Source organism: Protopterus annectens, chromosome 12.part0 (genome assembly GCF_019279795.1).
Source record: "Protopterus annectens isolate FY-2018-M chromosome 12.part0, PAN1.0, whole genome shotgun sequence".
Taxonomy (NCBI): Eukaryota; Metazoa; Chordata; order Ceratodontiformes; family Protopteridae; genus Protopterus; species Protopterus annectens.
Window position 1 is genome coordinate 1,130,656,241 of NC_056746.1, and position 27,227 is coordinate 1,130,683,467.

Below are 27,227 nucleotides of genomic sequence, written 5' to 3' on the forward strand. Positions count from 1 at the left end.
GTACTGTTTTCCAGACATTTTCCCACAAACTACCACCTTTTTTTTTTCTCACTAGTCATACAGGTTTATTTTTTATTTACTGTTGTTTTCCTACCCATCTTATTCTGGACATCACAACCTTTAAATTTGCTCATCACGATTGTACGAATTAGTGTCAGAGGTTTTATTGAAGAAATCCCACACTCACAGGATTGGAAAGATAGCCATGAGAATCCATGCCTTTTGTCATGTTTAAGAAAATGTAAGTGGAGGAGCTTCAAAAGACTGCCCCACATAATCACTTTCAAACTTAATAAACTTTCCATCCCTTCCTAGATACACCTTTGTGCAAAACTACTGACTTACAAATTTTGTGGCACTCCACCCTCAGGGTAAACTGTACAGTTCTGCCACTGCTTCAACAAACACCAAAGCTAGTTGCTAGATAACTATGTGAAATCACATAATTTCTTTCTTAATTTCCTTTTTCCCAGCTGCTCTCATCTATATCTGTCCTATCTTCTCATACATTCATGTCTATTTTCTCTAACACAGAAACGCATTCAACATTTCTTCTTATTCTGTAGCATTACTGGACCTTACTGCTTTTACAGTAATGCAACACTGTCATGATGTATTTTATTCATATTTACTAAATGGGTAGGTGGACCATTCTGTGGGCATTTTTTTATCCAGTCTTGTGTCAAAACAAAATGTGACATACAATTCGTAATTAGCAATAAATTAAACATTAATCATTAAAACAATTCAATGACGTACACATCAAATCTGTAGTTAGAATCCTATTAAACAGCAACAATTAACATAAAAGATTTTATGACATTTTTTCCATTAAAAAGAATGATAGTGAAAGGAAAGAAGTATCAGGCAAACACCGTAGAATTTAAAGGAAGTTGAGGATAGGAGGTAAAGAGGGTGTTATTAATGCAGAAGGATTCAGAGAGAGTAGTGTTAGTGGTGCAAGTCAGAAAAGACTGCCTGAAGACGGAGTAGAAATGCTTCTTAACTCACTGGGCAGGGAGTTCAACACTAATGGTGCAAGCTTGGAGAAGGCTCCTTCACAGATAGGAAGAAAAGGGGGAGGGGGTCGGTTATGGAAAATCTGACAGGATACTAGCAATATGCGCAAGTTAATTTAGCAGCTAGTGAAGGAAAAAATTTGTGTGTATTGGCCCAAATACTGCACTGCTGAAGAGAAAGGTGCCTCTGTTACTCTATGTAAACAGGGAATAATGATGCATTCAAATGACTTTTTTTAACATGGATGTGCTACACGGTTACGCAGGACAATAATAGAGATTGTATTCCAGTTTTGGGTAGGTACATTCTTAATAAAACCTTTACATGCTTCAGATGTAAGATAACTGGTGATCATAAAGACAAGTTGGACGCGGGTTAGAACTACACTTTTGAGGAAAGTTCTAAATGTCGATTGGAAAGAAAGGGAGGAGTCAAGGTGAATACTTATTTACCTAAAAGACTGAACCTGAAATAAAAAAGGAATTGCAAAGATTTTTTGGCTAGTTCCAAAAATCAAACAGTTATTTTAGCAGGAATTTATGCATGCTAAAGCAAAGACAAACACTGCTAAGCTCAGAATGAAGTAAGGTACTAAGATATTTGACACTGGAGCTGGCTGTAATGGGTAAACTACCGTCCACACACTGTCAAGTTTGTAATAACTCAGTACCAGATCCATTATGTATTTTAATCCTGCAAACCTATCAAAATGTCCGGAATCCTGTATTACTTTTAGTAACTGTAATTTTGTCAATTAACAGAAGACTGTAAATGGTATCCTTGTCCTTTAGGTACACAGAAAAAACACCATACACAGCAAGTAGGTGCTTGTACACCAACAATGATTCACTGTGTGCAGTGTTTTTCTTTTTTCAAATAGTTGGGTTGCTGTAGAGTTAGCATACATAATTAAGTATACTTAAGAATGGGTGTGGGTGCAGGGGGGCTTGCCCTTCTGCAAAAACACTATTTTATGTTGTATTTTCTAATGTTGAATATTTTCAGTGACTTGTGATTCGCTGAAACAGGCTTCAGTCAGTTGGATTTTCAATCAGATTCAATCATTTGATTTTCAGTCAAGTATAGTTCAATCAAATAATAGTAAACATATATATATCTACACAGACGTGTCTGCACACACACACACACACACACACACACACACACACACACACACACACACACACACACACACACACACACACACACACACACACTTCTTAAACTAATAAGACAATTCTGTTCTACCAACTTTTGACTAAAATAGTCCTCCAGTTTTCTGGTCTGCTGAATAGGTCCTGAAAAAAAAAACTTTTTCCAATGAACTAGGTATGGCTTCCTAGTAGGGTATCTGGTCAGAATATGTTGATAATTTCTACTAGGAAAAAAATCTCACCTTTGGGATTCAAAATTATATAGCTATGTACACTATTATATTAGAGAACTTCTGCGGTGGTGCAGTGGTAGCATTGCTGCCTCACAGCAGGAGGTTCTCCCGTTCGATTCTTGGCTGGAGTGCAGGGAGTGCCTTCTGTGTGCAGTCTGCAAGTCCTCCCCGCGGTTGGGTGGGCATTCAAAAGACATGCGTAAATGGGTGTGCCTTCGTTGAAGGTTGGACATCGAGCTGGCACCTCGGCATTCGTGAAAATCTACTGCGGCGACCCCTAACCGGGAAAAGCCAAAAGACAACACCACTTATATTAGAGGTATGCAAGAAATAATCACAAAGTAAGACTTGTGAAGGACAGAGAGAGAGCTTTTCTTTTTTTTTTTTTTGCTAAGATGAAGTTTTCTCAACAGGTACACTGAAGGAGGGCAGGATTCCTTCTGCAGTAGTAGGAGGAAGCATGGCTGCCTTGGACATTTGGGACCATTAGCATTAAAAATCTCTATTCACTGTTGCAGTGTACTTCACCTAAGGGACTTCCTGCCAAGGACAGCCTAACATCTGGCCAGAATACCAAAACGTTTAGCTCTTGTAGGTGCCATATGTCACATGTATGTTTCTCCATGCAAATCATAGGGCATAAAGGTGATGCATGGATGCAAACACTCAGAACTGGAAAAGCTACAGGAGGAACCAACACCCTCAGGGACAAAGAGGAACATGTGCATCTAGAAGGAATAAGGGCCCTTCAACCAGGAGGGCAACCAGAATACAGGGTAAGAGTCAGGACACAGGGGGTAGAAAGGGGGGGGGTGAATACAGTAACTGTGAATAGAAGGACATCTATTGTTATGGTAAGATTTACACAACTGTACCATTGTTCTTCCCTATCACTGTTGCAGCATTCTTCACCTAAGGGAGAGTACAAGAACCCTTAAGAGGAAGTCTGGGAAGAGGAAGGCACAGAGGAACCCACCACAAACCAATGCAGGTTAGCTCTGGCAAAGATTGCCCTTGACCTGGAAATCACATCCAACTTGTAATGTTTACTGAAGGTTTGAACATGGTAAATCACATCCAACTTGTAATGTTTACTGAAGGTTTGAACACTGGAAATCACATCCAACTTGTAATTGTTACTGAAGGTTTGAAAAGAGGACCAAGTCGCAGCATTAAGGACAGAGCTGGTATCCAAACCCTTGAAAAAGGAGTAGATTGTGCCTTTACAAATAATTTTGCCATGAAAGGAATAACAAAAGGAAATGGCCTCAGAAATCCAGAATGAGAGGGCTTGCTTAGAAACAGCAAAACCCAAAGTCCTGGGGTGAAAAATAAAAAGCTGCTCAGATTTGCAAATAGCTTTAGTTTTACCTAAAAAATATCCAAGCTGTTTATGCAACTCCAAGGTGTGAATAACCCTCTCACTGGCAGATTGCAGAAAATGAAAAAAGAAAGGAAGATGAATAGACTGATTAAAGGAAGAACTCTAACCACCTTGGGCATAAAATAAGGATGAGAAGAAACAACCTGTCTCTACGAAAAACTAAAAAAGCAGGAAAGTACAATTGTGTACACTTAACATAAATGTAGATGTTGAGTGTATTCACTGTTGCAGCCATCACACTTGGGTTATCCCTGCCAGGGTAGCCCTCGGCAGGCCTGAATACCAGAGGCTTAGTATTTCTGCGTCGGTTGCTGTCGCTTCAAGACTGATGTCAGGTTGTCAGTAGTATAAAGTAAGGCAGCCAACACCATTCCATCAGTTTTTCTTGGCCTAACCTGTCAGGAGCCCCCAAGTAGGAGCCAAGTTCTGGTGGAAGAACCCCGCCAGTAGAAAGTAAATACCAATGTGTCCCTTGTAAGGAAAGAGAAGGAAAAAAGGGGGATGGAGGGAGGGAAACCAGGACTGCAACAGTGAATACACTCTAACATTTACATTTATGGTAAGTGTACACAACTATACTACGTTTTTCGTATTTCACTGTTGCAGTCATCACATTTGGGTTGATTCCCAAAGCTGAGGAAATAGGTGGAAGCAGTCAAGGAAATTAGGGGCTGGCTAGGATGCTCTGCAAGACTGCAGAGGCAAACACTGACATGGATTTGGAGAAGATAGGATAGGCAGGTGGTAATGTTTGGTAAAAGTGTGAACAGATGTCCAGGTGGCAGCCTCCAGGATGTTCTTGGTGGGGACTCCTCTGAGGAAAGCTGCAGAGGTGAAGGCTGCTCATGTGGAGTGAGTCCTGACCCCCCTTGGGGGGAGGCTTTCCATGTTGCCTCTAGCAGAAATGGATGCAGTGTGCTATCCATTTGGAAATGGTGCGTTTGGATATGGCTTTGCCCTCTGCCCCTGCAGCAAAGCTAACCAGCAATTGATCAGACTTTATGAAGGATTTAGTCCTATCTAGATAAAATCTGAGCTGTCTATGCACATCTAGAGAGTGCAAGATCCTTTCCCCCTTGTACTGTGTGTTAGGGAAAAAAGGTGGGCAAATGAATGGATTGGTTGAGAGCCACACTGGATACCACCTTGGGCATGAAGGATAGGTTAGTCCTGATGGATACCCTGTCAGCATGGAAGATGGATGAAGGGTTCCACAGCTATGAGTGCTTGCAGCTTGGAGACCCTTCTGGCTGATGCGATGGCCAGCAGGAAAGCTGTCTTCCAGGAGAGAAATTTTAGCTCTGCTGAAGAGGCTGGTTTGAAGGGGGGCAGGGTGAGCTTTTCCAACATAAAGTTAAGGTCCCAAGCTGGGGTTGGTGCTCTTCTGGGTGGCCTCACGTTGCTAGCCTCTCTTAGGAACCATTTGATCAGAGGGTGTGAGAAAAGTGGCTGCTGCTCAGTGGGGAAATGAGCAGAAATAGCAGAGGCATGAATTTTAAGAGGAGAAAGAGAAACCACTGTGTAGCAGGTCAGCTAAATAACCCAGGATGAGAGGGAGGGAGGGCTGTGCCGTATTGGCTCCCTTAGTCTGAATCCAGGTGCAGAACTTTTTCCATTTGTCAGCATAAGACTTTCTAGTGCTAGGGCGTCGGGCCTCACGTATAAAATCTAGAACCTGTTTACTGAGGTTGGCAGATTGATCGGGGGTTAGGGAATAAGCCAAGCTGCCAAATTGAGGGTCTGCAATTGGGGATGCATGAATTTTCCTTCCGTCTGGGTCAGGAGGGCATAGACCAAAAGATTGACCCAGAGGACGGACAGGGCATCCACTTTCCAAGCTATGCAGTGATGCTCACTGGTGCAGAACTTGCTGAGCTGATGGTTGGTGGGGGAGGCAAAGAGGTCGACCTTCGGCGTGCCCCATTTCTGAGTTATTAGGGTGAATGTTCTTTTGTTGTGGTGTCACTTGTGTGCGTCCAGAAGATTTCTGCTCAAGTGGTCTGCCAGAGAGTTTTGAGATCCCGGTAGGAATTATGCTAACAGGTGGAGTTGCATGGCAGAGGCTGGTTGCCAAATGGTCATGGCCAGCCTGCATGCATAGAGGGTAGGAGTGAGTCCCTCCCTTCTTGTTGATATACCACATCACAGTGGTGTTGTCTGTTTTGATCAGGAGAGTCCCCGGGGAGAGAAGCGGCTTGAAAGCTGTCAGGGCATGCTGGACAGCAATCATTGCTTTTTTGGTTGATGTGCAGATGGATTTGCTGTGGGCTCCATTGGCCCTGTATGTACCAGCCATCCAGGTGTGCACCCCAGGCATAGTCTGATGCATCTGTGGTGAGGGTCTTGGTGCAGGGGATGGTGAGAAAGGTAGTCCCTTGTTGTGGAAGCATGCTGTTGCCCACCAAAGAAAATCTTTTCTGAGGCAAGGTGTCATGAGTACAAGAGTCTCCAGGTCTTGACAGTGTTGACACCAAAGGCTTTTTACGGTACCACTGAAGTTTCCTCATATGCAGTCTGGCATATGAAATGAGTAGAATGCAAGATGCCATGAACCCCAGAGCTTGCAAGATTTTCATTGCAGATAACTGGGGTCTGGTGGCTAGTTGAGAGAAGTAGGCTGTCAGGAAAGTTTGCTTTTCTGGTGTAAGGAATGCCATCTGGGATGCTGTGTCCAGGCTTTCTCCCAGGAATATAATCCCTTTGGGTGGGTACCTGTTTGGATTTTTCGTTGATTGCGTATTCCAGGGATGTTAGTAGGGACTTTACAAAGGCCAGGTGCTTGAGCAGCTTTTCCTGGCTGTCTGCCTGAATTAGGCAGTCGTCTGAGTATGGGTAAATCTGGATATTCCTTTGTCTGCAAATGGCAACGGTCAGAGCCAGACATTTTGTGAAAACTCTGGCAGCAGTAGATAATCCAAAGGAAGTGCAGAGAACTGAAAGTACAGAGATCCTGCCCTGAAACGGAGATATTTCCTGCATGATTCCCTGATAGGAATGTGGAGGTAGGCCTCTTTTAGGTCTAGCGTAGCTAGCCAAGCATCCTTGGACAGCATGGGTAGCAGCTGCTGGATGGTGAGCATTTTGAATTTTGGTATCACCAGGAAGGTGTTTAGAATGGATAGATACCAGAAAGAGTCTGGACTAGAAACCTTGGCCTTTCTGTTCTGCAGGAACGTGCTCTACTGCCTTCATAGAGAGCAGGAAAAGGACTTGCTTTTGCACCTCTGCCCACTGGTTTGGAGGTAGATCTGGGAACCCTTCTGGAGTTGGAAGGGTGTGGAAAGAAAATCTGTATCCCTGGGACACTATGTTGAGAACCCAGTGGTCGTTGGTAATGGTGGCCCAGGTGCTTGCGTGAAATTAGAGTTTTCCTCCTAGGGGTAAGTGAAGGTGGGCAGAGGGAGGAGGTAGGGGAGGAGAGTCATTGTGAGTTCTTACCATAAGGAGGTGGCTTAGAAATCCCTGTTTTTGAAGCGGAGGCAATCCACTGTTTAGATATCTGAATTCACCGTGGCTGCTGTCTGGGGGTTCTGCTTCCACGGGATCTGGGCTGAACTGACCTGTTGGGAGCAGGAAAGGACCAATGCTTGATGGGGCAATGCCTGCTGGACCTGTAAGAAAATCCTTAACTGCCTGCATAGATTTTGCTTTTTCTTCCATCTTTTTTAAGATCTCTTTTGCCTTAGTGCCAAATAAGCTGTCTTTGTGCAAGGGGGCGTCCATCAATTTAAAATTAACATGGTCTGGCAAGGGCTGTTCCTTAAGCCATGCATGCCTTCTATGGACAGAACCAGTGACTGCTGTCCTGCAGGCTTCTAGGGTGTCAAAACTACAGTGCAAGGTGTGTTTAGATTCTTGACTTGCAGAATGCATTAACTCTTGTAACTCTTTAGAGTCTGCACAAGCAGGAAAGAAAGACATTTTTTGTTTGAGGAGTTCCAGGGTATGTTGCTGAAATTTTAGCATATGGAACTGGCAATTTAGTGCTCTGACAGCAAGAGTAGCAGAGGTGTATATTCTGACAGCAAGAGTAGTAGAGGTGTATACTTTTTTACCTAATCTGTGTGCTCGGGAATCATTATCTGAGGGGGGTGTGATTCTTAGCAGAGGTTGCTTTAATTCCTTTAGGCCCTTGAGAAATTTGCGTGAGTCAGGAAATCTGTAATACCTGTCTGGTTTTCTGGGTGCAGGAGGGAGGGTGTCAGGAGTCAAATTGGATTCCAGGAAAACATCCTCCACAACATCCAGGACTGGGGGAATGGCCAGGGATCTGTGCTGCTGAAGATCTAAGAATTCCCGAGTCTCTCTTTAGACTGAGGGTAGTCCTGACTTTCCCACTGGAAATGCTCCCTTAAGGTATGAACTCCTCTGGGAGAGAGGCTGAAGGAATGGAGTCCTCTGCATCAGAATCCTCATAAGCAGAGAGGGGTTGCATGTCTTCATATTCAGATGCATCAGAGTCATCAAGACTCCTGTTCAGACAAAACTACAGGGGACAGATCTCTCTTTCTTTTGGAAGGGGTAGCCTGGGTTCCCTAATCAGCATGATAAGGTCTTCCGCCATTTTAAGCATTGGAGACTGAGGCAAGGAAGCAGGTGCCCGAGATTGGGTTGTCGGTTTCTTGGGTGTGGTTTGTACCCTGGGCCTAAGAAACTCAGTAGCTTTCGAAAGACCGGTAGACACAAAAGAAGTCATTGGTTTGTGTCGAGAATTGGTACTGCTAAGGACTTCCTTGCAAGATGGTACCTGCTCAGCGGCTCTGGACCCATCCAAGGGAGAGAACTGCAGTATCCTTAGTCAAAGAAGAGTTTTGCGGAAGGGTCTCTGTAGCGGCCTGCGAATCCACAGAAGTGGGCATCAGCGGCTGCGAAAGCACCTCACTGAGGACTAGAGAACTGATGACTAGCTTAACGAAAGCATAGAATGTAGGTTTGGACTCGTGTGGTCTGTCTCTGTCTTTATCTATACGTTTTTTCGGAAGATAAGCTGTCGGATGGCTTACTGAAGCCATATCGGAATTAGAGGACTGTAAGCAAAAATATCTAGCTACAGTAAGGGCCCGACAACGTATAGTTCTGGTGTTATACAAAGCACAGAAGCGACAGTGGAGGACATCGTGGTCTGGGCCTAGGCAAGTTACGCAGTAAGAATGAAAGTCTTGGTGTGGTGTTTGCTTTCCACAGGCGAGGCAATTGTTAACTTTATCTGACATCGGTTAGTGCAAGAAAAAAGGATCCCCAACAGGGTACTTGGCTTCAGAAGACTTCAGCTTCAGTTCGGAAGATGAAACTTAGGTAGCGGCCGACCGGAAAATTGCTTCCGTTTCGGGCTCCGTGGCAAGAAAGACTGATGTAATGGCGTCAGCTGCCTTACTTTATACTACTGACAACCTGACGTCAGTCCTGAAGCGACAGCAACCAACGCAGAAATACTAAGCCTCTGGTATTTGGGCCGGCAGAGGGATAACCCAAATGTGAGGACTGCAACAGTGAAACACGAAGAACATCAGCCATGAGAGACTGAAGTTCAGACACTTTGCAGAAGTGAGAGAGAGAGAGAGACAAAGAGCAGTCTTTCAAATACAATGTTGTAAAGGAAGTCAAAGAAGCAGACTCAAAAGGAGCCTGGGTCAATTTTTCAAGCACAAAACTGTGGTCTCAAGAAGGTGGAATAGGCTTCCTGGAAGGGGGGGGGGGGCTGATATGAAGGACACCTTTAAGAAGCTGTTTGACCTCAAACCTAGAGACCACAGGAGGAGTCAAGGGCAGACAAGCAGAGACTGCAGACAGGTGAGCTTTAACTGAAGAATATGCCAACCCATCATGGACCAAATCACACAAATAAAACAGAACCAGAGGAACCTCCACAGACAGGGGATCCAGGTTGAGATAGGCACCAGACAGAAAATCTTTTTGACGTGGACAAAGAATTTTCTGGTAGTGGATTTCCTGGCCTCCTGCAGAATCCAGAGGATGTCCTCATAAAAAAGGTTTCTAAAAGGGATCAAAACCATATTACACATGGTGCCAGTGGAAGAGTGGACAGGCAAGGATGGACAAGAGATCCGCTGTCCTGTTTGAGAAGATCCACGCAGTGAGGAAACATATGGTAATTGTCCCTGGCCAAGTGACAGAGAAGGGGGAACTAATGCTGTCTAGGCCAAAAGGGAGTCACCACTAAGATTTTTAGGACAGTCCTGCCTAATCTTTTGCAGGACTCGTGATAACAGAGGAAGGAGAGGGAGAATAAAGAAACATCCCCCAAGGAGACAGGGCATCCATTTTCCATGTCACAGAACTTGGGACTCTGGAACATAATTCAGGAAACTGTATGCTCAGAGGGGAGATGAAAAGATCTACCCAAAGAATATCTCACCACTGGACAATGTCCTGGAACACATTTCTGTGAAGCATCCATCTGTGAACTTGTGTTCTGAACCTGTTTAAAGAGACTGTCACTAGATTGTGCTCTGAAGAAATGTAAACCACCTGAAGAGTCACTTGCTACTGGACAGCTAGATCTCAGACATGAACAGCCAGTCTGCAAAGGAGATAGGACCTCATGCCCCCCGCTTGTTAACATACCACATCACTTTTGTATTGTTGGTGTAGACTTTGAGGGACCTGGGAAAAAAGATGGAATGAAAGGCTTGCACAGCCAAAAGCAGAGCCATTATCTCTTTTATATATACATGATCTAACCTCAGATAAGGACCCAGGACCTTCAGGGGGTCACAAGAAGCTACCCACCCCGTGTCTAAGGAATCTGTGAAAAGCTCTTGAGCGGGAATTGGAGCCTGAAAGGGAAGCCCTGGAATAAGAGTGTGTGTTGATGAATCCACCACTGAAGCTTGAGCATGAAATAAGGAAAAAAAGGAACAGGGAAATCCAGGGGTGACAATGTTGGAGCCACAATGATTTGAGGTACAACTGAAATTTCCTCATATAGAGCCTGGCAAGAGGGACCATGGAAATAGTGGAGGCCATAAATCCCAGAAACCAGAGAAATTCCCTGTCCATGACAAAGGACAGTGGAAAAGAGACAGGAAAAAGGTGGCCAGGGACAGAACCTTGGGGATGGGAAGAGATGCCAGCATGGGAACAATCTGAAGCCTGCATATGAGGAAAACACAATCCTGGGAAGGCATCAGAACTGATTTCTGGAGGATTATGGTGAACCCCAGACTGTGTAAAAGACAAACGGTAAATTGGAGATCCTGCAACAGACTGCTGGGAGAAGGAGCAGATCGTCTAGTTAGGGAAAAATCTGTATACATCGAAGCCCGCCAAAGGCAATGACAGGAGTGTGACACTTGCCAAACACCCTTAGGACAGCAGAAAGGCCAAAGGGCAAAGCACAGAACTGAAATTGCAAGAAAAAAAATCACAGAAATGTAAACATTTCCTTAACAGAGGATGAATGGGGATGTGAAGGTATGCATCCTTGAGATTCAGAGACACCAGAAAGGCCTGGGGAAGAAGAAGAAGAACAGGAAATAAGGTTTAAAGGGACAATATCTGAAAAGAAGGGGTCTTAAGAAAAATGTGGAGCAGGAAAGATCCAGAACTGGTCTCCATGTACCCTCCTTTTGGGGAATGAAAATATTCTGGAGTAAAACCACTTCCCCACCTGGATGGGAGGAACAAGCAAAATGGTGCCCTGATCCAAGAGTGATTGCAGAATCTCTGGAAAACAAGACAGCTGTTCTCAACGGGGTTGAGGAATGTCTGATAACGGAGGAAGGAATTTTCAAACCATGAAATATCCCTGACAGATATTCGACAGTAGTCAAGAATCTGAGGTGTTCCAATGTCAGTTTGGAAGACACAAGGAAAGGCAGAGAGACAAGGGGAACTGGCTGAGGGGAAGGACAAATGTCAAGTAGAATAAAGCTTATCCCGAAAAGAAGGTTTCTTGGAGGAAGGAGTTTGAGTAGACTTAGCAGGAGGAACATGCCTAGAAAAAAGGCAGTTGTGTACACTTAACATAAAATGTAGATGTTCGAGTGCATTCACTACTGCAGTATTCACCACTGGGTTTATCCTTGCTGTGGTAGCCCTCAGTCGGTCCGAATACCAGAGTCAAGGTTTTGTGCATCGGCTGCTGTCGCTTGCTGTCCGAGCTATAAAGGAGAGCAGGTGACACCATTACCTCAGTTTTTCTTGCCTTAACCAACCAAAGAAGCCCAATTTTAATAATTATTAGTAGTCCTGGGGTCAGAGACCCCCAGAGAAATATGTGTCTCTGTAAGGACAGCAGATATTAGAGGGAGGGAAATCATGATTGCAACAGTGAATACACTTATTTAAGGTAAGTGTACACAACTGTACTGTGTTCTTTGTTTTTCACTGCTGCAGTATTCACCATTGGGAAGATTCCCAAAGCTGAGTAGAAGGGTGGAAGGTTGATAGAAACTTAAGATTGGGTGAGCATGCCCTGCAGAATTGCAGAGGCAAACCCAGGCCTAGCTTTTGAGAATAGATTCAGATGGTAATGTTTGAAGAAGGTGTGGAGTGAAGTCCATGTGGCAACTTCCAGGATGTCCTTGGTGGGTACCCCTCTAAGGAATGCTGTGGAAGTAGAGATTCCCTAGTGGAATGGGTTCTGATGGTCCTAAGGGGTGGTTTTCCATGCAAGGAGTAGCAAAAATGGATGCAGTGTACTATCCATTTAGAAATGGTCTGTTTGGATATTGGTTTCCCCTGTACCCTTGTTTTAAAGCTGACCAAGAGCTGGTCAGTTTTCCTGAATGTCTTTGTACGGTTAGACAAAATCTGAGTTGCCTGTGCACATCCAAAAAATGCAGTATCCTTTCCCCCTTATTTTGAGGGTTAGGGAAGAAGGTGGGCAAGTGGATGACCTGGCTGAGGGTAACATCTGAAACCACCTTTGGCATGAAGGAGGGATTGGTTCACAGGGAGATCCTATCTGCATGGAAGATGATAATTTGGTTCAATGGCCATTAAAGCTTGAAGCTCTGACACTTTCCTGGCTGAAGTAATAGCCAGGAGAAAGGCGGTCTTCCAAGAGAGGTATTTTAATTCTGAGGATGCTGCAGGCTCAAAGGGAGGCAGAGTTAGCTTTTATAACACATAGTTCAGGTCCGATGCTGGGGTGGGCTGTCTTCTGGAAGGCCTGATATTAGAAGCTCATCTAAGGAATTTTTTGATAAGGGGTTGGAAGAACAATGGCTGTTCTGTGTCAAAGTGTGCCGAGATGGCAGAGGCATGGATCTTTATGGAGGAGAAGGAGAAAGAGCAAGATAGGAATGGAGGGCAGATGTATGCCTGCCCCCTTGGACTGGCTCCAGGAGCAGAATCTTTTCCATTCTCCAGCGTAAGATTTTCTGGTGCTATGCCTTCTGGCTTCTGTGATGATGTGAAGGACCTGTTTGCTTAGCATAGATTCCTTGTTGATTATGGTAGAATAAGCCATGCTGAGAGTCTGAATGTCTGAAGGTTTGGGTGCAGCATTGTCCCCCCCCCCACAGGATAGCAAGTGAGGTATCAGAGGTAGCTGCCAGGGGGCCTGGTAAGATAGGCTGCAGCGGGTACCGATGCTGTCTGGGCCAGTCTGGGGCAATGAATATTGTTCTTGGTTTTTCCTCCCTTATCTTGATTAAGACTCTTGGAATGAGAGGAAGAGGTGGGAATGCTTACACAAAGAGGATATTCCAAGGGAAGGTCAGTGCATTGACCTTCCAGGCCAGGTGATGGTACTCCCTGGTGCAGAATTTCTGTACTTGGTGATTTAGATGAGAGGCAAAAAGGTCCACCTGGATGGGTCCCCCCCCCATGTCTGGGTAATTTTCAGAAAAAAGTCTTTGTATATTTGCCATTCGTGTGATTCCAGCAGGTTTCTGCTTAGGTGGTCTGCTAGGGTGTTGCTGATGCCCAGTAAGTATTGGGCTATAAGATGTAGTCTCATGGATGAGGCTGTTAGCCACAGGTTCATGGCTAGTCTGCACAGGGGGTAAGATAGAGTCCCTCCTTGTTTGTTGATGTACCACATGAGGTGTCTGTCTTTATGAGTAGAATCCCTGGTTTGAGGTAGGGTTTGAAGGATGTCAGAGTTTTGCTCTGCTATCATTTCCTTTTGGTTGATGTGCAAGGGTAGTTTTTGTGCGTCCCAGAGACCTTGGGTGCATCTGCCTTCTAGGTGGGCACCCCATGCTATGTCCGAAGCATCTGTAGTTATGGTCTGTTCTGATGGACAGAGGGTGAATGGAAGTCCCTTGTTCAGAGCACAGGCCTGGGCCCACCAGAGGAACTCAGATCTTATGCAAAGGATCACAGGCAGGGAGGTGTCCAGAGGTTGTGAGTGTTGACACCATAGGTTCTTTAGGTACCAATGAATTTTCCCCATGTGCAGTCTGGCCAGAGGTACTAGGAGGATGCATGAGGCCATGTACCCTAGAGCTTGCATGAATTTCCTGGCAGAAAGATTGGTTTGGGAGGCCATAGCAGTGAAGTATTTTGGTAGGAAATTTTGTTTTTCTGGGGACAGAGAAGCCATTTGCTGTTCTGTGCCCAGCAAGGCTTCCAGAAATAGGATTTTCCTGATAGGAAACAGTTTTGATTTTCTTTCATTGATCATGAACCCCAGAGAGGCAAGTAGTGTTTTTACAAATGAGAGGTGCTGCAGGAGCAGTTCCTTGCAGTCTGCCTGGATGAGACAGTCGTCCAGGTAAGGGTAAATCTGTACATTGTTTTGCCTGCAGAAGGCAATGGCAGGAGCTAGACATGTGGTGAATACCCTTGGAGCAGTAGACAAGCCAAAGGGCAAAGCAGAGAATTGAAAGCATGATGCTCCTGCTCTGAAGCACAGGAATTTTCTGCAGGATTCCCTGATTGGGATGTGCAAAGCATCCTTTATGTCTAAGGTGACCATCCAAGCTTTGTTTGGCAGCATTGGTAGAAGCTGTTGTAAGGTAAGGTTGTAAGGTAAGCATTTTGAATTTTGGGATTACTAGGAAGGTATTGAGAAAGGTTAGATCCAGTATGGGACGCCAAGTCCCCTCTTTCCCGGGAACAAGGAATAGTCTGGAATAGAATCCTTTTGCAACTTGTTCTGGAGGTACAGGTTCTACTGCCCCTATGAATATTAGGTTTTGCACTTGTTTTAGTGCCCACTGGTTTGGGGGTAGGCCTGGGTACCCTCTTGGAGGTGGTAGTAATGTGTACCCCTGAGCAATGATTTTTAATACCCATTGATCTTTTGTTATAGAGTTCCAATTTTCTCTGCATAGAGATAGCCTTCATCCTAGCTTTTGGTGTAGTGGAGGCAGGCAGAGATGGGAAAGGTAGTCATTGAGAGTTTTTTTTCCATACAGGATTGCTTTTGAACTCCATGTTCTAGTGTTTGAGGGGGGCCACTGTTTAGTTCTTTGCTGGCCCTGAGTTTGAGTCCTGGTGGGTCTGTCCCTACGGCTTTTGATTTGTGCTAGTCTGTTTTGTGCAGGAAAGGACCAGTGCTTAGACAGAAAATTTCTGCTGAACCTAGGAGGTTGTACTTGAAGAAAATCTTTAACAGTCTGCATCGATTTTGCTTTGTCTTCCATCTTTTTATGTACCTCTTCAGTTTTCTGTCCGAACAAGTGGTCTTTGTCAAGAGGTGCATCCATAATTTTAGCTTTGACATGATCAGGGAGAGGTTGTTCCTTCGGCCATGCATGTCTTCTGATAACAGATCCTGTCACTGCTGCCCTACTAGAAGCTTCTAGGGCATCAAATCCACAGTGCAATGAGTGCTTAGCCACCTGAGCTGAAGAGTGCAGTAATTCTGCCATCTCTTTACTGTTGGCAAAATCTGGTAAAGCAGAAATTTTCTGTTTCAAAAGTTCCAGAGTGTGCTGTTGATATTTTAACATATAGAACTGACAGTTGAGAGCCCTTATAGTTAATGTTGTAGAGATATATGCTTTTTTTACCCCATCTGTCCAGGGCCCTGGATTCTTTGTCTGAGGGAGTAGGATTCTTTGCAGTGGTAGCCTTAACTCCCTTAGGTCCCGGAGTAATCACCTCTGGATCTGCTATAAAGATTTCTGTAGAGGAATTTATGTGAGTCATGTACCCTGTAGTACCTGTCAGTTTTTATGGGGGCAGGTGGGAGGGTGTCAGGGGAAAGACTGGATTCTTGGTAAACATCATTCACCACCTCCAAGATGGGTGGGATGGCCAGAGGCCTATGTTAGGGTAGGTCCAGAAACTCTCAATCTTTTTTTGGATTGAGGGAAATCCATTGATTCCCTTTGGAAGTATTCCATGAGGGTGTGGAGTGTTTCCCCAAAGGAAAAGTCCTCCGGGGGTGATGCAAAAGGGATAGATTCTTCTGCATCTGAGTCTTCATAGGCAGTAAGAGGATTTTCCTCTTCAAAAGCAGAGGAGTCAGATCCCTCTGAGTCGAAATCCAATTGAATGTTTGGGGAAAGTTCCCTTCTCCTTTTGGCTGGAGTGGCCTGATTACCCCGGATGAAAGTGATGAGATCCTCTACCATTTTAAGCATTCTAGTTTGAGGAGGGGGATTTGTAGAGGAATGGAGACTTTTTGCTGTTTTCCTAGGATTAGCTCTAAGTCTGGCCTGAAGAGAATCCCTCAGAGATGTCAGTGTGTTAATCGGAAGAGAGGACGAAGGCCTTGAAGTGAAATCTGAAGTGTGAGCGATATCCTCGGAAACCGGTGCCTGCTCAGCGGCTCCGGACCAAACCAAGGCAGAAACAGCCGAAGGCTCGTTGGACGATGCAGACATCTGCAGCATACAAAACTCCGAAAGGGTCTCAGTAGAGGCCTGCAAAGTAACTGAGTTGGGCATCAGGGGCTGCGAAAGCACCTCAATGAATTCCAAAGAACTGATGACCCGCTCAGCAGTGCTGTCATCAGAACGCTTGGCCTTATGTGGTCTGTCTCTATCCTTAGCTTTACATTTTTTCAAAAGATCTGAGGTTTGCTGACTGATGGATGCCATATTGGAAATTGGAGATGGAAGATGAAAATAACTGGCTACAAAGTTCTACGACGAATAGTTCTAGTATTAAAAAGAGCACAGAACCAACAGCAGGGTACGTCATGATCTGGGCCTAAGCAAGTGACACAGTAAGAATGGAAGTTTCTGTGTGGTATTTGCTTTCCACAAGTGAAACAGTTATTGACTTTTTCGGACATCGGTTAGTGCAAGAAAAAGGAAGGATCCCCAACGGGGTACTTAGCTTTAGACGTTTTCAGCTGAAGTTCAAAATGTGGAAACAGCCGACCAACACTGTTGCGAATTGCTTCTGCTACGGGCTCCACGGCAAGAAAGACTGAGGTAATGGCGTCGCCTGCTCTCCTTTATAGCTCAGACAACCTGACATCACCCAGCAAGCGACAGCAGCCGACGCAAAAAACCCTGACTCTGGTATTCGGACCGACTGAAGGCTATCACAACATGGATAACCCAATGGTGAATACTGCAGCAGTGAAACACGAAGAACATCCCTTTTTACCTTTAGGAGGGGGGCGAGTCTGTCGAACAACGACAGACTTAAAAGGATAGCGCCTCTGAAACTTGGGAATAGGGGAAACAAAAATATGCTTAAGTTCAGAGACATCAGCTGCATCGTAGCTGCAATTTACTGAGTGATGGGCAACTTGAGAAGTGGACCCTAACAGGGAAAGGACAGAAGTCTTCCTATCAGCAGCAGGAAGGTCAAATATCACTTTAGAAAACTGGGAAAAGAAGGCCAAGACATACCTGGTCACATGAGTCTGGTAATTAATGGCCCTAAAAGATAAGATGGCAGCAGTACAGACTTTCTTGCAAAACCTTTCCACAGCTCAACTATCCTCATCGTAAGGAAGAAGCTTAGTAGATGGCAACAACTTGGAGGGTTTGTCAGAAGAAATCGATATTACTGAAGGATCAGTAGAAGGACACTTATAAAAAAAAATATACAGCCCTCCGGCACCTTGCAGAATCAGGTTTCTTTGGCACAGGAGGCTGACAGTCAAGAGCCACACAGGTTGCAGAAAAGCTACCCAAAAGGGCAGGCAGAACAGAGCAGAAGGGACAGATGATGGTTTGGAGACTCCATTTGTAGGATCCCATAGCACCTCTTTTGAATGTCAGAGACCTGGGGAACAGCCCCAATTAAAATACTCTATAATGTAGTCAGTAGTATCCCCACAGGACAACTCTTCTGAGGGGGAGTCTGGACTCAAAGAATCCTCTTCCTCTGAACTGTAGTCCTAGGGGGAAGAAATTTAGGAAGAATAAGCTAGGGATTCTTCCCCAGAATCCAAATCATCATCAGAGGAATCCAATTCCCTAGGCCTCTTTAACAGGAGTGGAAAGACCAGGGGGGGGGAACAGTAACAGACGCCCCTTACAGAGGCTTCAATGTCATTAAAGGATTAAACAAACACTGACTGAAACCCTGCCATTCATGCTGGAGATCCTTAGCAACAGGGGAAATGTTTAGTTTTTGGTTTCTTTTTCTGCTGGACATCCACCTGAAAAACCCTTAGATGGTCAGACCCATGACAAGATTCAATAATTGTGGTAGGAATTTCCTCCCGTACTAAAAATGGAGAAATCACCCTCATCCCTTGGACACTGTCAGCCGAGGTTCCCTCTCAAAGTCAAGAGAAGATGCTGAAAAGGCCTCTGTCGATATTTGAGAATTTGGATCCAAGCCAGCCTCCGACAGGATCACAAGAGACGAATCCGAAGCAAGCACCAGACAGTCTTTAGGGCTTTCACTTGCCTCTAGAAAAACATCTGGAGGAGACTGGACAGCAACCGAATCGGGTCTAACTTTTTTGGTGTCTGATTGTCAGATTGCTGGTTCACAGGATGGGAGGATTACCTGAACCAACAAGCTCAAGGTGTTGTTTTACAAGGTATATGTACAAAGAGGAGAGGTGACTATGTAGGGTTTTTGGCACAAACGCCTGGCAGATAGAGCACTGTATATGACTGTGGGAAGCACCAAAGCAAAAAAAAAAAGACATTAGTTTTGTTGATATTTATGGGGAATCTGCCTCCCTCACTGACACTTTCCCTTTCTGGATGACATGCACACTATATCATACAATAGTTAAAAAAAAAAAAAAAAAAAAAAAAAAAATTAACCCCAACAGGGCACTTAACTGATAAACATTTTGGTAACCAGCACAGCAGAAGGGCATTCGGACTGATGTTTGATAGTGGCATTTGCACTTGTGGCAAAGATGTTCTGAGGGTTTGTGTCCTTATGTCACCTTTATCCCCTATACCTTGTGCGGGGAGCATACATGTGATGTATGGCACCTACAAGAGCTAAAGGCTTTGGTATACTGGATGGATGTTGGGCTATCCTTGGCAGGATGTCCCTTAGTTGAAGAATACAGCAAGAGTGCTATGGAAGGATATGTTCTGTTTCCGGGAGTCTGCTGCCTTAATTCCACTGGGTTCTTTAACATTCATGGGACCTTCTTCATGCAAAGCCTTTTACAACCATAAGAATAAATGCTGTATGAAAGCTACAAACATGACAATGGTCTGCTGTGGCAGACCTCTGCTTGGACATGTGTCAACGCCAAATTTCTCAGTGACCTTTGCTGACATGACCATTTCTGTGCAAGTAATCCACAACGGACCAGAAAACTGAATATTGTGTGTAAGCATTGACCAGTTCTTCCAAAGAGATTTAATGTTACACTTATTTGTCACAAATTTCTGATTAGCTATATTGATTGCATATGCGAGGAAATAACTTTCAGGCAGTCATCCAGGTAGTCATCCAGGTTAAGAAATTCTGAAATGTGAAAAAGCCTTAAGGAGTAAAGGCTGGAACTATATATTTAGTGAATATCTGACGCAATACAGGCCAGTTGGAAGGGGTGTGAACTGAAAGCAGAAGCCTGACACTTGTAAACTTGAAATCCCTTGTGGGATCAATAGACTGGGATGTACAATAAGCAGCCTCCATTTCCAGGACTGTTATTAACGAATTTCAGCTTGGCAGTATTAATTTTTTTTCAAAGAAATTATGTAATTTCCTTACAGAGACAAACTGGTTAAACAATGACAGATCTACACTGACTGCCCTTTTATGGTTCTATAGAACAAAACTCTGTTTATTTAAGTAAAGTAGTAACCAACGTTATGACTTATTTTAGTAGTTGCTACAAGGTTAATGAAAGACCTACATTAAACTGCACTGAAGTATCTGAAGAAGGGAACTATGAAAAAATCAGCAGTGTTGTTGTTGTGTCTTTCGGCTTTTCCCGGTTAGGGGTTGCCACAGCGGAACTCCGGTCTGCTAATGATTGGTAGTTGATTTTTACGTGCCGAGTTACCAGCCCTGATGCACAACCTTCAACGAAGGCACGCCCATTCACCCATGTCTCTACGCAGAAGATGCTCTAGCTGAGAATCGAACCAGACAGCGTCTTACTGTGAGGTGACAATGCTACCGCAGCACCAGATCAGCAGTGTACCATTTTGAAATCATCCTGACTTACATTTCCAAGAAGTATTCATTTTTCCAACTGTAACATGACTTTCTAGATCAGATGAGGTGGCAGGTTACAAATCACTTTTTGCACTGTATTATTCCCTAGTATTTGTATGGATTGTACACTGCTACATTTTCCTCATTCTTAATTGCTGTCAAAATCAATTATTTCTAGTCCCTGAATGCCAAGGAATGGACCTGACATTTCTCAACAGAAATCAGTATCTCAGTTGTCCTTTTAAGCCCTTTAAGGATAGTGAACATGGGCTTCCTAAAACAGTGAGTGGTCACAGAGAAGGTCACCCAAGAAGTCATTCCTGATTTGAGAAATGCCATGCCCAAGGACAAGCACAGATCCCTGTCTATGATGACCCAGGTGGACCAGAGCTTGAATAATGACTCGGACATCTCTAGGAGATGGCATTGGGAAAAATGAGCATGTCTATCTTGTGGGGAGGTACTTGCTGCTTCCCGACCTGGAAGCACTTGTGGCAAAGTCCACCCCTTGGGAGTAGCATGAATTCTTGCTCACTGTTAGCAGATGATGGAAGTCACAGCTTGGCAGGGAAGGGATGAGTCTCAACAACAGCATGGCATTCTTCCTAACCCACAGCTTTTACTTCCATGGGCTTGGGCTGATCAGGCTCTCAAAAGGACAGGGAATGAATGGAACATAGGGGTGTGTCTCACTCCACTGACAGAAACAAATAAGCCAGCTAGAGAAAACATTCTGCATATTGTGTGAAGGGGACAAATAACAGCAGGAATCCAAACACTGACAGGCCAATCAGTCTTAAAACTATCTCTGACTAGACTGTTGTTGCTAAGGTGATCTATTCCCATTTTTAACTTTTACAAGGTGATGTCCAAAACATGTTTTCCAGCTTACTACTTCTTCTAGTACTTCAGAATGTTGTTGTCTTTCGGCTTTTCCCGGTTAGGGGTCGCCACAGCGGAACTCCGGTCCGTTAATGATTGGCAGTAGATTTTCACGAATGCAGAAGTGCCAGCTCGACGTTCAACCTTCAACGAAGGCACGTCCATTTACGCATGTCTTTCTAATGCCACCCAACCATGGGGAGGACATGCAGACTCCACAGAGAAGGCACTCCAGCCTTCAGAATAACCACCAAAACAAGCTGTAATCTTTGTTTTCCAACAGCAACACGGAATGGCTTGGCTCATAAGCAGCTATCTGCAGCTGAGTGAAACAAGTTAACATGTCCTGATGTCTGAAACAAATGTTTGTAGTAAACTGTGTTATAAACCTAAGCAGTGCTTGATATGTGTGCTGGATTACTGCAGAAAAAACAATGACTAACAATCCATGGTATCTTGATAAACATTTCTAATGTCTATTAAACCTGTTTATGACCGATTAAAAAGATATTCCCCGACAAGTGAAATATCTTTATTAAACTGCTTATGTCATGTATGTGGGACATGTTGGTTAGAGGACGATCATAAAGAGAAATAATAACTGGCAGCCTTTTATTATACATTTAATTTTAGCAGGTCAAAAACATCTAATTTATTCAAATGCTGACAGCTTTTATTGATATGTTGTAAGTGATTATGTACACTAGAATACTTCAAATTGTCAGCATTGTTTTGTGCATCAAGCCCCAAGTAAATTTAAGCTACAGTTCACTACATACACCAATTTCAGAAATGTCATGAAATGCCTACATCATTCACCTACTGCTCTTGTGAACTAAGTCCGTCTGTGTCACTAACAACCTTACAGTAAAATTAAAATCTATGGTTTACGAAAATCACAAATTGTATTGCTTCAGTTCTTCATATACAGTACAAGGAAATGCAGTAAGGTAAAATAAGCGGTTTTAATCTGTGAGGGAGCAAAAAAAGTTTATCGTACAAAATACCAATGTTTAACTATACTGTGCCCTAGCCCATATGGCTTAATCATAGCAACAATGGACTAAGCACTGCTATTGTGACTAGAATGGCTAGCTGTTAAACCAAATGTAGAACACACAGTCTGAAACGAGTTAGACAGCAGGGCTGCTACGTATGGAAATTAAGCCGTCAGGGTACAGCTTTATAGTCTAAGAGAGATGGACACACAAAATGGATGAAGCTTGAGCTGGCGTATAGGGACAAAACTGTAACTATGGCTCAGCTGAACATGGGTATAATTAGCAGATCGGGTGTCTGAGGCTCTGGGAAGGAGGGATGGGTGTGCACATCCTGGAGAGAGGGCATTCATCTTGGCATTTTCTGCAGGTAGGCACTGCTCATTGAGGGGTGCAGCTCTCGGAGGTAACAGGTGAATGCAGTGGAAGGGGAGATCAAGGGATGGGTCATAAATGTAAAAATATCCGGGTCAAAGTAGTCAGACAATAGCTGGATCCCCCAGGATGCCCTTAGGTTGAACACAGATAGTCCTGGGTTTCTAGCAGATGCTGGTAGATCCAGCAATAGAGGGGGCACTGTGGTAAGGCCAGAAAGAATTCCCTCTCCCAAAAAGTATAAAGCTTCTATCATAATGGGATGCTCAAACAGCATCAGAAGCTTACAAAGTGCGCAGCTATCAGTTGATGTACTCAGGATTACAAACCGCTAGAAGCAAGATTCATGGGTTACAGTTTAATATAAGGGCAGACTAATTTTACAATGAGTCACACCCATAAAAAAGATATGCTTTGTGTTCAGTTGCCTTTGCATGAATGTGATCATGCATTTCAACACTGCATGAGTCCTACACACACACACACACACACATATATATATATATATATATATATATATATATATATAGATATACATACTTACACACACAGTGACTTAGAAATTACAAAAAATTAGAAATAATGCTGTTTGCTCCCCACTCATCCAGTAACAAACAGTTTAGTTCGAACAGCCTTAGTCATTTTTTAAACAAGTGCCTGTCAAGATTTCCTGCCACTGTTGTGGGGTCTGAAGTAACATTACCCTTCATTCTCAGTAAGTTCAGAGCACAATACTAGGAACAATTTTAGACTGCCAACCAATCCTATACACAATGTGCAGCTCTACCAATAAAATAGACAACAATCTTCTTACTTACATAATACATTCCATTTCATCTTCAGCCAGAAAGTGGTATGTTCTGTTGTCTACGGAAATGGAATAAAACAAAATGTGGTGAAATTGTCAGAAGAAAAAAAGGAGGCAATTACTTTCACTAGGTGGAATCAAATGCACAAATGTTCCAGTAGAAGCAGATCAAACTGTAATGGAGCAATTCAATTTTTAATGAATTCCTAGGAAACTATGATAATGAACAATGCAATTTTACGACCAAGCACATGGCATGAGTTGGAAGGCTGAGACAAAGTGATTTTTTTCCTCTAAGTGATAAAGCATAATTTTTTCCAATATTACCACACACTTATCTTGGAAGGATGCTTAAATTATACAGCTTAAACCAGTATGTGCATACCATATTAACCCTGCCTATATGTCACCCATTTTGGCACATGGAAGTCACGCCCTCAGAGAAGGGCAACTGTTGCCTTAGGCTAAGATTACAGAAACTCTCTCACTATTGTAAGTCAGTTTTTGCAAGCCAGTGCCATCAGACGGTTTCAGTGCTTATTCTGTAAGTTTTTTTTTTTTAACGTCAGTTTTAAAAAAGCTAGACACATTCAAACCTACTTTTCCTTCCTTTATTTTCCTGCATCAGCACTGCGCATGCAGGACAGGGAATGAACCAAGTTTGGAACCTTGAATTGTGATGGTGTTCAGTCAGAGGAAGAGCAAGAGGATTTAAAAAAAACTTCAAAATACAAAAGTATAATCATAAGGGGAGTTGAGATTTACATCCTGGACATCTGATACCTGTTATTTACAGGGGATTACCGATGAACAGGGAGATCTGACTAGTAGTTTGAGCTTAGTTTTTAGCATTTCTTTTAATAATTCAAAAAATCAGCTCTCTGAAGAATATACTTTGCTGTGTGAACAATGACAAACATTGGGTACTGTAAGTCATAAAACTCCACACTTCTGCACTTCCTCTAATATCCACATCCAATATTTCTTATATGATAAAGTTTGACATCAAGCAGTGTGTACAGCACTCGTCACAAATGAAATGCCATTATGACAAAATGAAATGCTATTATGACAATGGGAAATCATAGCCTTCAGGGGCTGTTCCACTTGGCATTTACAGAACAAAAATTACCAGACGTCCGAGATGCTCCCTCATAAAAGTTTATAAACTCAAGTATTAGTACATATCTCTGTCATTAAATAATCCAAAATTTATCTGCACAAATTTAAAGAGGCAACAAGATGACACCTATCACAATGGCACCTAAAAGTAGAACCTTTGCCATCCACCACCCCCAGAAGTGACAGTCTGCCTATTTACGAATAGAAGGAAATGCTTAAAACCACTGCAAATTCCCAAAATAGAACAGCATGTACTGTAAAATGCATGAATGAGGGAAAGGAAAGCAACTGTGATTCAATAAAAATAAAGTAAGCAGGCATACAAACACCAGTCAAGAAGGCAACAGGTTAGAGATCAAGAGAACCGTTTGAGCAGAAACCTTTTAGAGATATTCAGTATTGTGTGCTACTATATTATCTGTAGATGTCTGCCTGAAGTGAGACAAGAATTTATTAAATTCTAGGCAAAGATGATTAGAAATTCAGGGATCTGCCACCAACTAACCATACCCATATGAGGGAGGGTAGATGAGGTACCTGCCAAGGTGCTAGCTTGCAGATCTGCATATTACTTACATATATACTTACACAAAAAAAAAAAACAGCTGTTTTAAAAGGGTATTAAGGCAATGTATTGTGAAGCTGACTGGGTGAAGTATTGCACCTTTACTCACTTATGTCTTTAAAATCAAACTGCAAATAAATGCTTCATGTGTGAATTGTTGGGACATTCACCAGGGCTTTAAAGAATAATTCCATACCTGCATTCATAGCCAGTTTTCACCAGTAAGCAAGAGCTTTCCTCCTCAGGTGGGTGTAGGCTGTATAAAGTAGAAAGAAACTAAAGCAAATGTAATTACCTGTTTTTCATAATATCTGTGCCCCGCCCCCGGACTTTCAGATATTGGCTAAAACTTTATCCAAACCCTTACAGCCTTTTTAGGCAATGTCAAAATGACAAAATTACCAACATAGCCATATAACTCAAAGCAGCCTTAAGGGGTTGCTCCTCAATTCTAGGAGCCTAAACAAACTCCACACCCTACAAGCTCTCCTCACTCTGAAGAATGTAGACATCTTTGCGGTAACAGAGACATGATTCAAAGCTGCAGAAAGTACTCCAGAAGTGGAAGGCTACAGTGCCTTCCACACATTTACACCAAAGGAGCACAGATAGGAGTTAAAGGTGGAGGTGTCTCAATCTACATTAGCCGCAAATACAACTCTAGACTGGTTAAACAGAATGATGTCCTGGAGTTCATCTGCTTCCAAGTTTCCATAGACAAGGCAAGGTTCCCTACCATACCATGTTCTTGCCCACTACAGATCTCCCTCTATGACACACACAGCTCACAACTGTTACCTACACATGCTAGTGGTACTCACCATCCACCCAAGTACCCTAATTATGGGGTCTATATTACATTCTTGAAAGCCAACAATGTCGAATCTGACATTGTCAAAACGAGAATAGCGAAACTGCAGAACATCGAACAAGTAAACAGAAATCTCCGTAAGGGGAGATTTCCATTTACTTCAATGCAGTGCGGTCTCGGAGTTGATATATTTCAGTAGCGGGGGGTGTTGGGGGGGTGCAGCCCCCACGTGGGGGATGCAGGGGGGCTTTCCACCCTGCCTACACCGTTTAGTTTTTATTTATTTTTTCCTGAACATGAGATGTTTTAACAGTTCGATCACTAAAGGTCGACCTTTAGTGATTCGAACTGTTAAATATTCGATGTTCTAATATAGACCCTATTTATGAGACACTTGACTACCCCTCTACAGACTGGGAAATGTCCAACTCACGGGCACATTTCATGGACTTTATCGACACAAACACCATGGACCACATAATGCACTGTCCAACAAGAGGATGAAATATACTGGAACTAGTACTCACCAACATGAGAGTGTTGTACCCCCCCCCCCCAGGTCATATCCTCATTGGTGAAGTCAGACCACAAACCTATCTCCCTTGAAATAAAAATCAACTCAGTAAATCCAACTGAACTTGTAACAATTAGGAACTATAGTAAAGCAAAATATTACATTCTATTAAGCAACAGTTTGTCACAATTCACAGCTCCCCCAAACTCCAAGAACATAGCTATCTATGCAGAATTATTTACAGAAACCCTGTACAAAGATGCAACTGTCTGCATTAAGGCTGATATACCTACCATAAGTAAGGCCAGATCGAACAGCAAAACATGCCACACTTATGGAATCTTTACCTATTAACAGCCTGCATAACAAAAGAAAAAAAAAATCATTGTCAAAATCAGAAAGTGCAGCTCTCATGGAGACAAGAGCTCTCTGACTTAAGCAAACAAGAATCAAAGAGATCTAATAAAGTCCAACAAGGCCAATTACAAGGTCAAGATACCCTCCCAGGCAAAGGAAAATCACAAGGCTTCTTCAGCTATGTCAGGAGCCTTAAAAGGTAATACTCAGCAGAGTACAGAACCAGTGGTAAATTGCACAACTTTCACTTACCAGGGCAATATAGCAATGGACTAGCTGAACAATTTAGCTCTAAATTCACCCCCCCCACTACCCCCTGGGAAATCCCTTCTAGCATATCCTCCCCTCAACTATCAACTGGAAGCAGGCCCTAAAAGTGCTCACTAAGGCTAAAACACTGCTTCAATGTGCCCCAACAATACCCCAGGTTGCTTCCTAAACAGCCTAAAACATGACCTAGCAGGACCTCCTAAAGCACCACTCAATTATAGCCTGAAAACAAGTCATGTGCCAGGTGAATGGAGGGCTGCA

The 27,227-nt window shown here is 43.4% G+C and overlaps 1 protein-coding gene across 1 annotated transcript in view; it reads right to left on the reverse strand.

Moving 5' to 3' along the window:
* The window catches only part of LOC122816264 (arf-GAP with SH3 domain, ANK repeat and PH domain-containing protein 2-like), a 1,594,524-nt gene that overhangs the window by 424,212 nt on the left and 1,143,085 nt on the right, over positions 1 to 27,227 (reverse strand). The window contains exon 13 of the mRNA XM_044089001.1: positions 23,338 to 23,386. Coding sequence (XP_043944936.1) covers positions 23,338 to 23,386 — 49 coding nt within the window. The remainder of the gene's footprint in view (positions 1 to 23,337; positions 23,387 to 27,227) is intronic.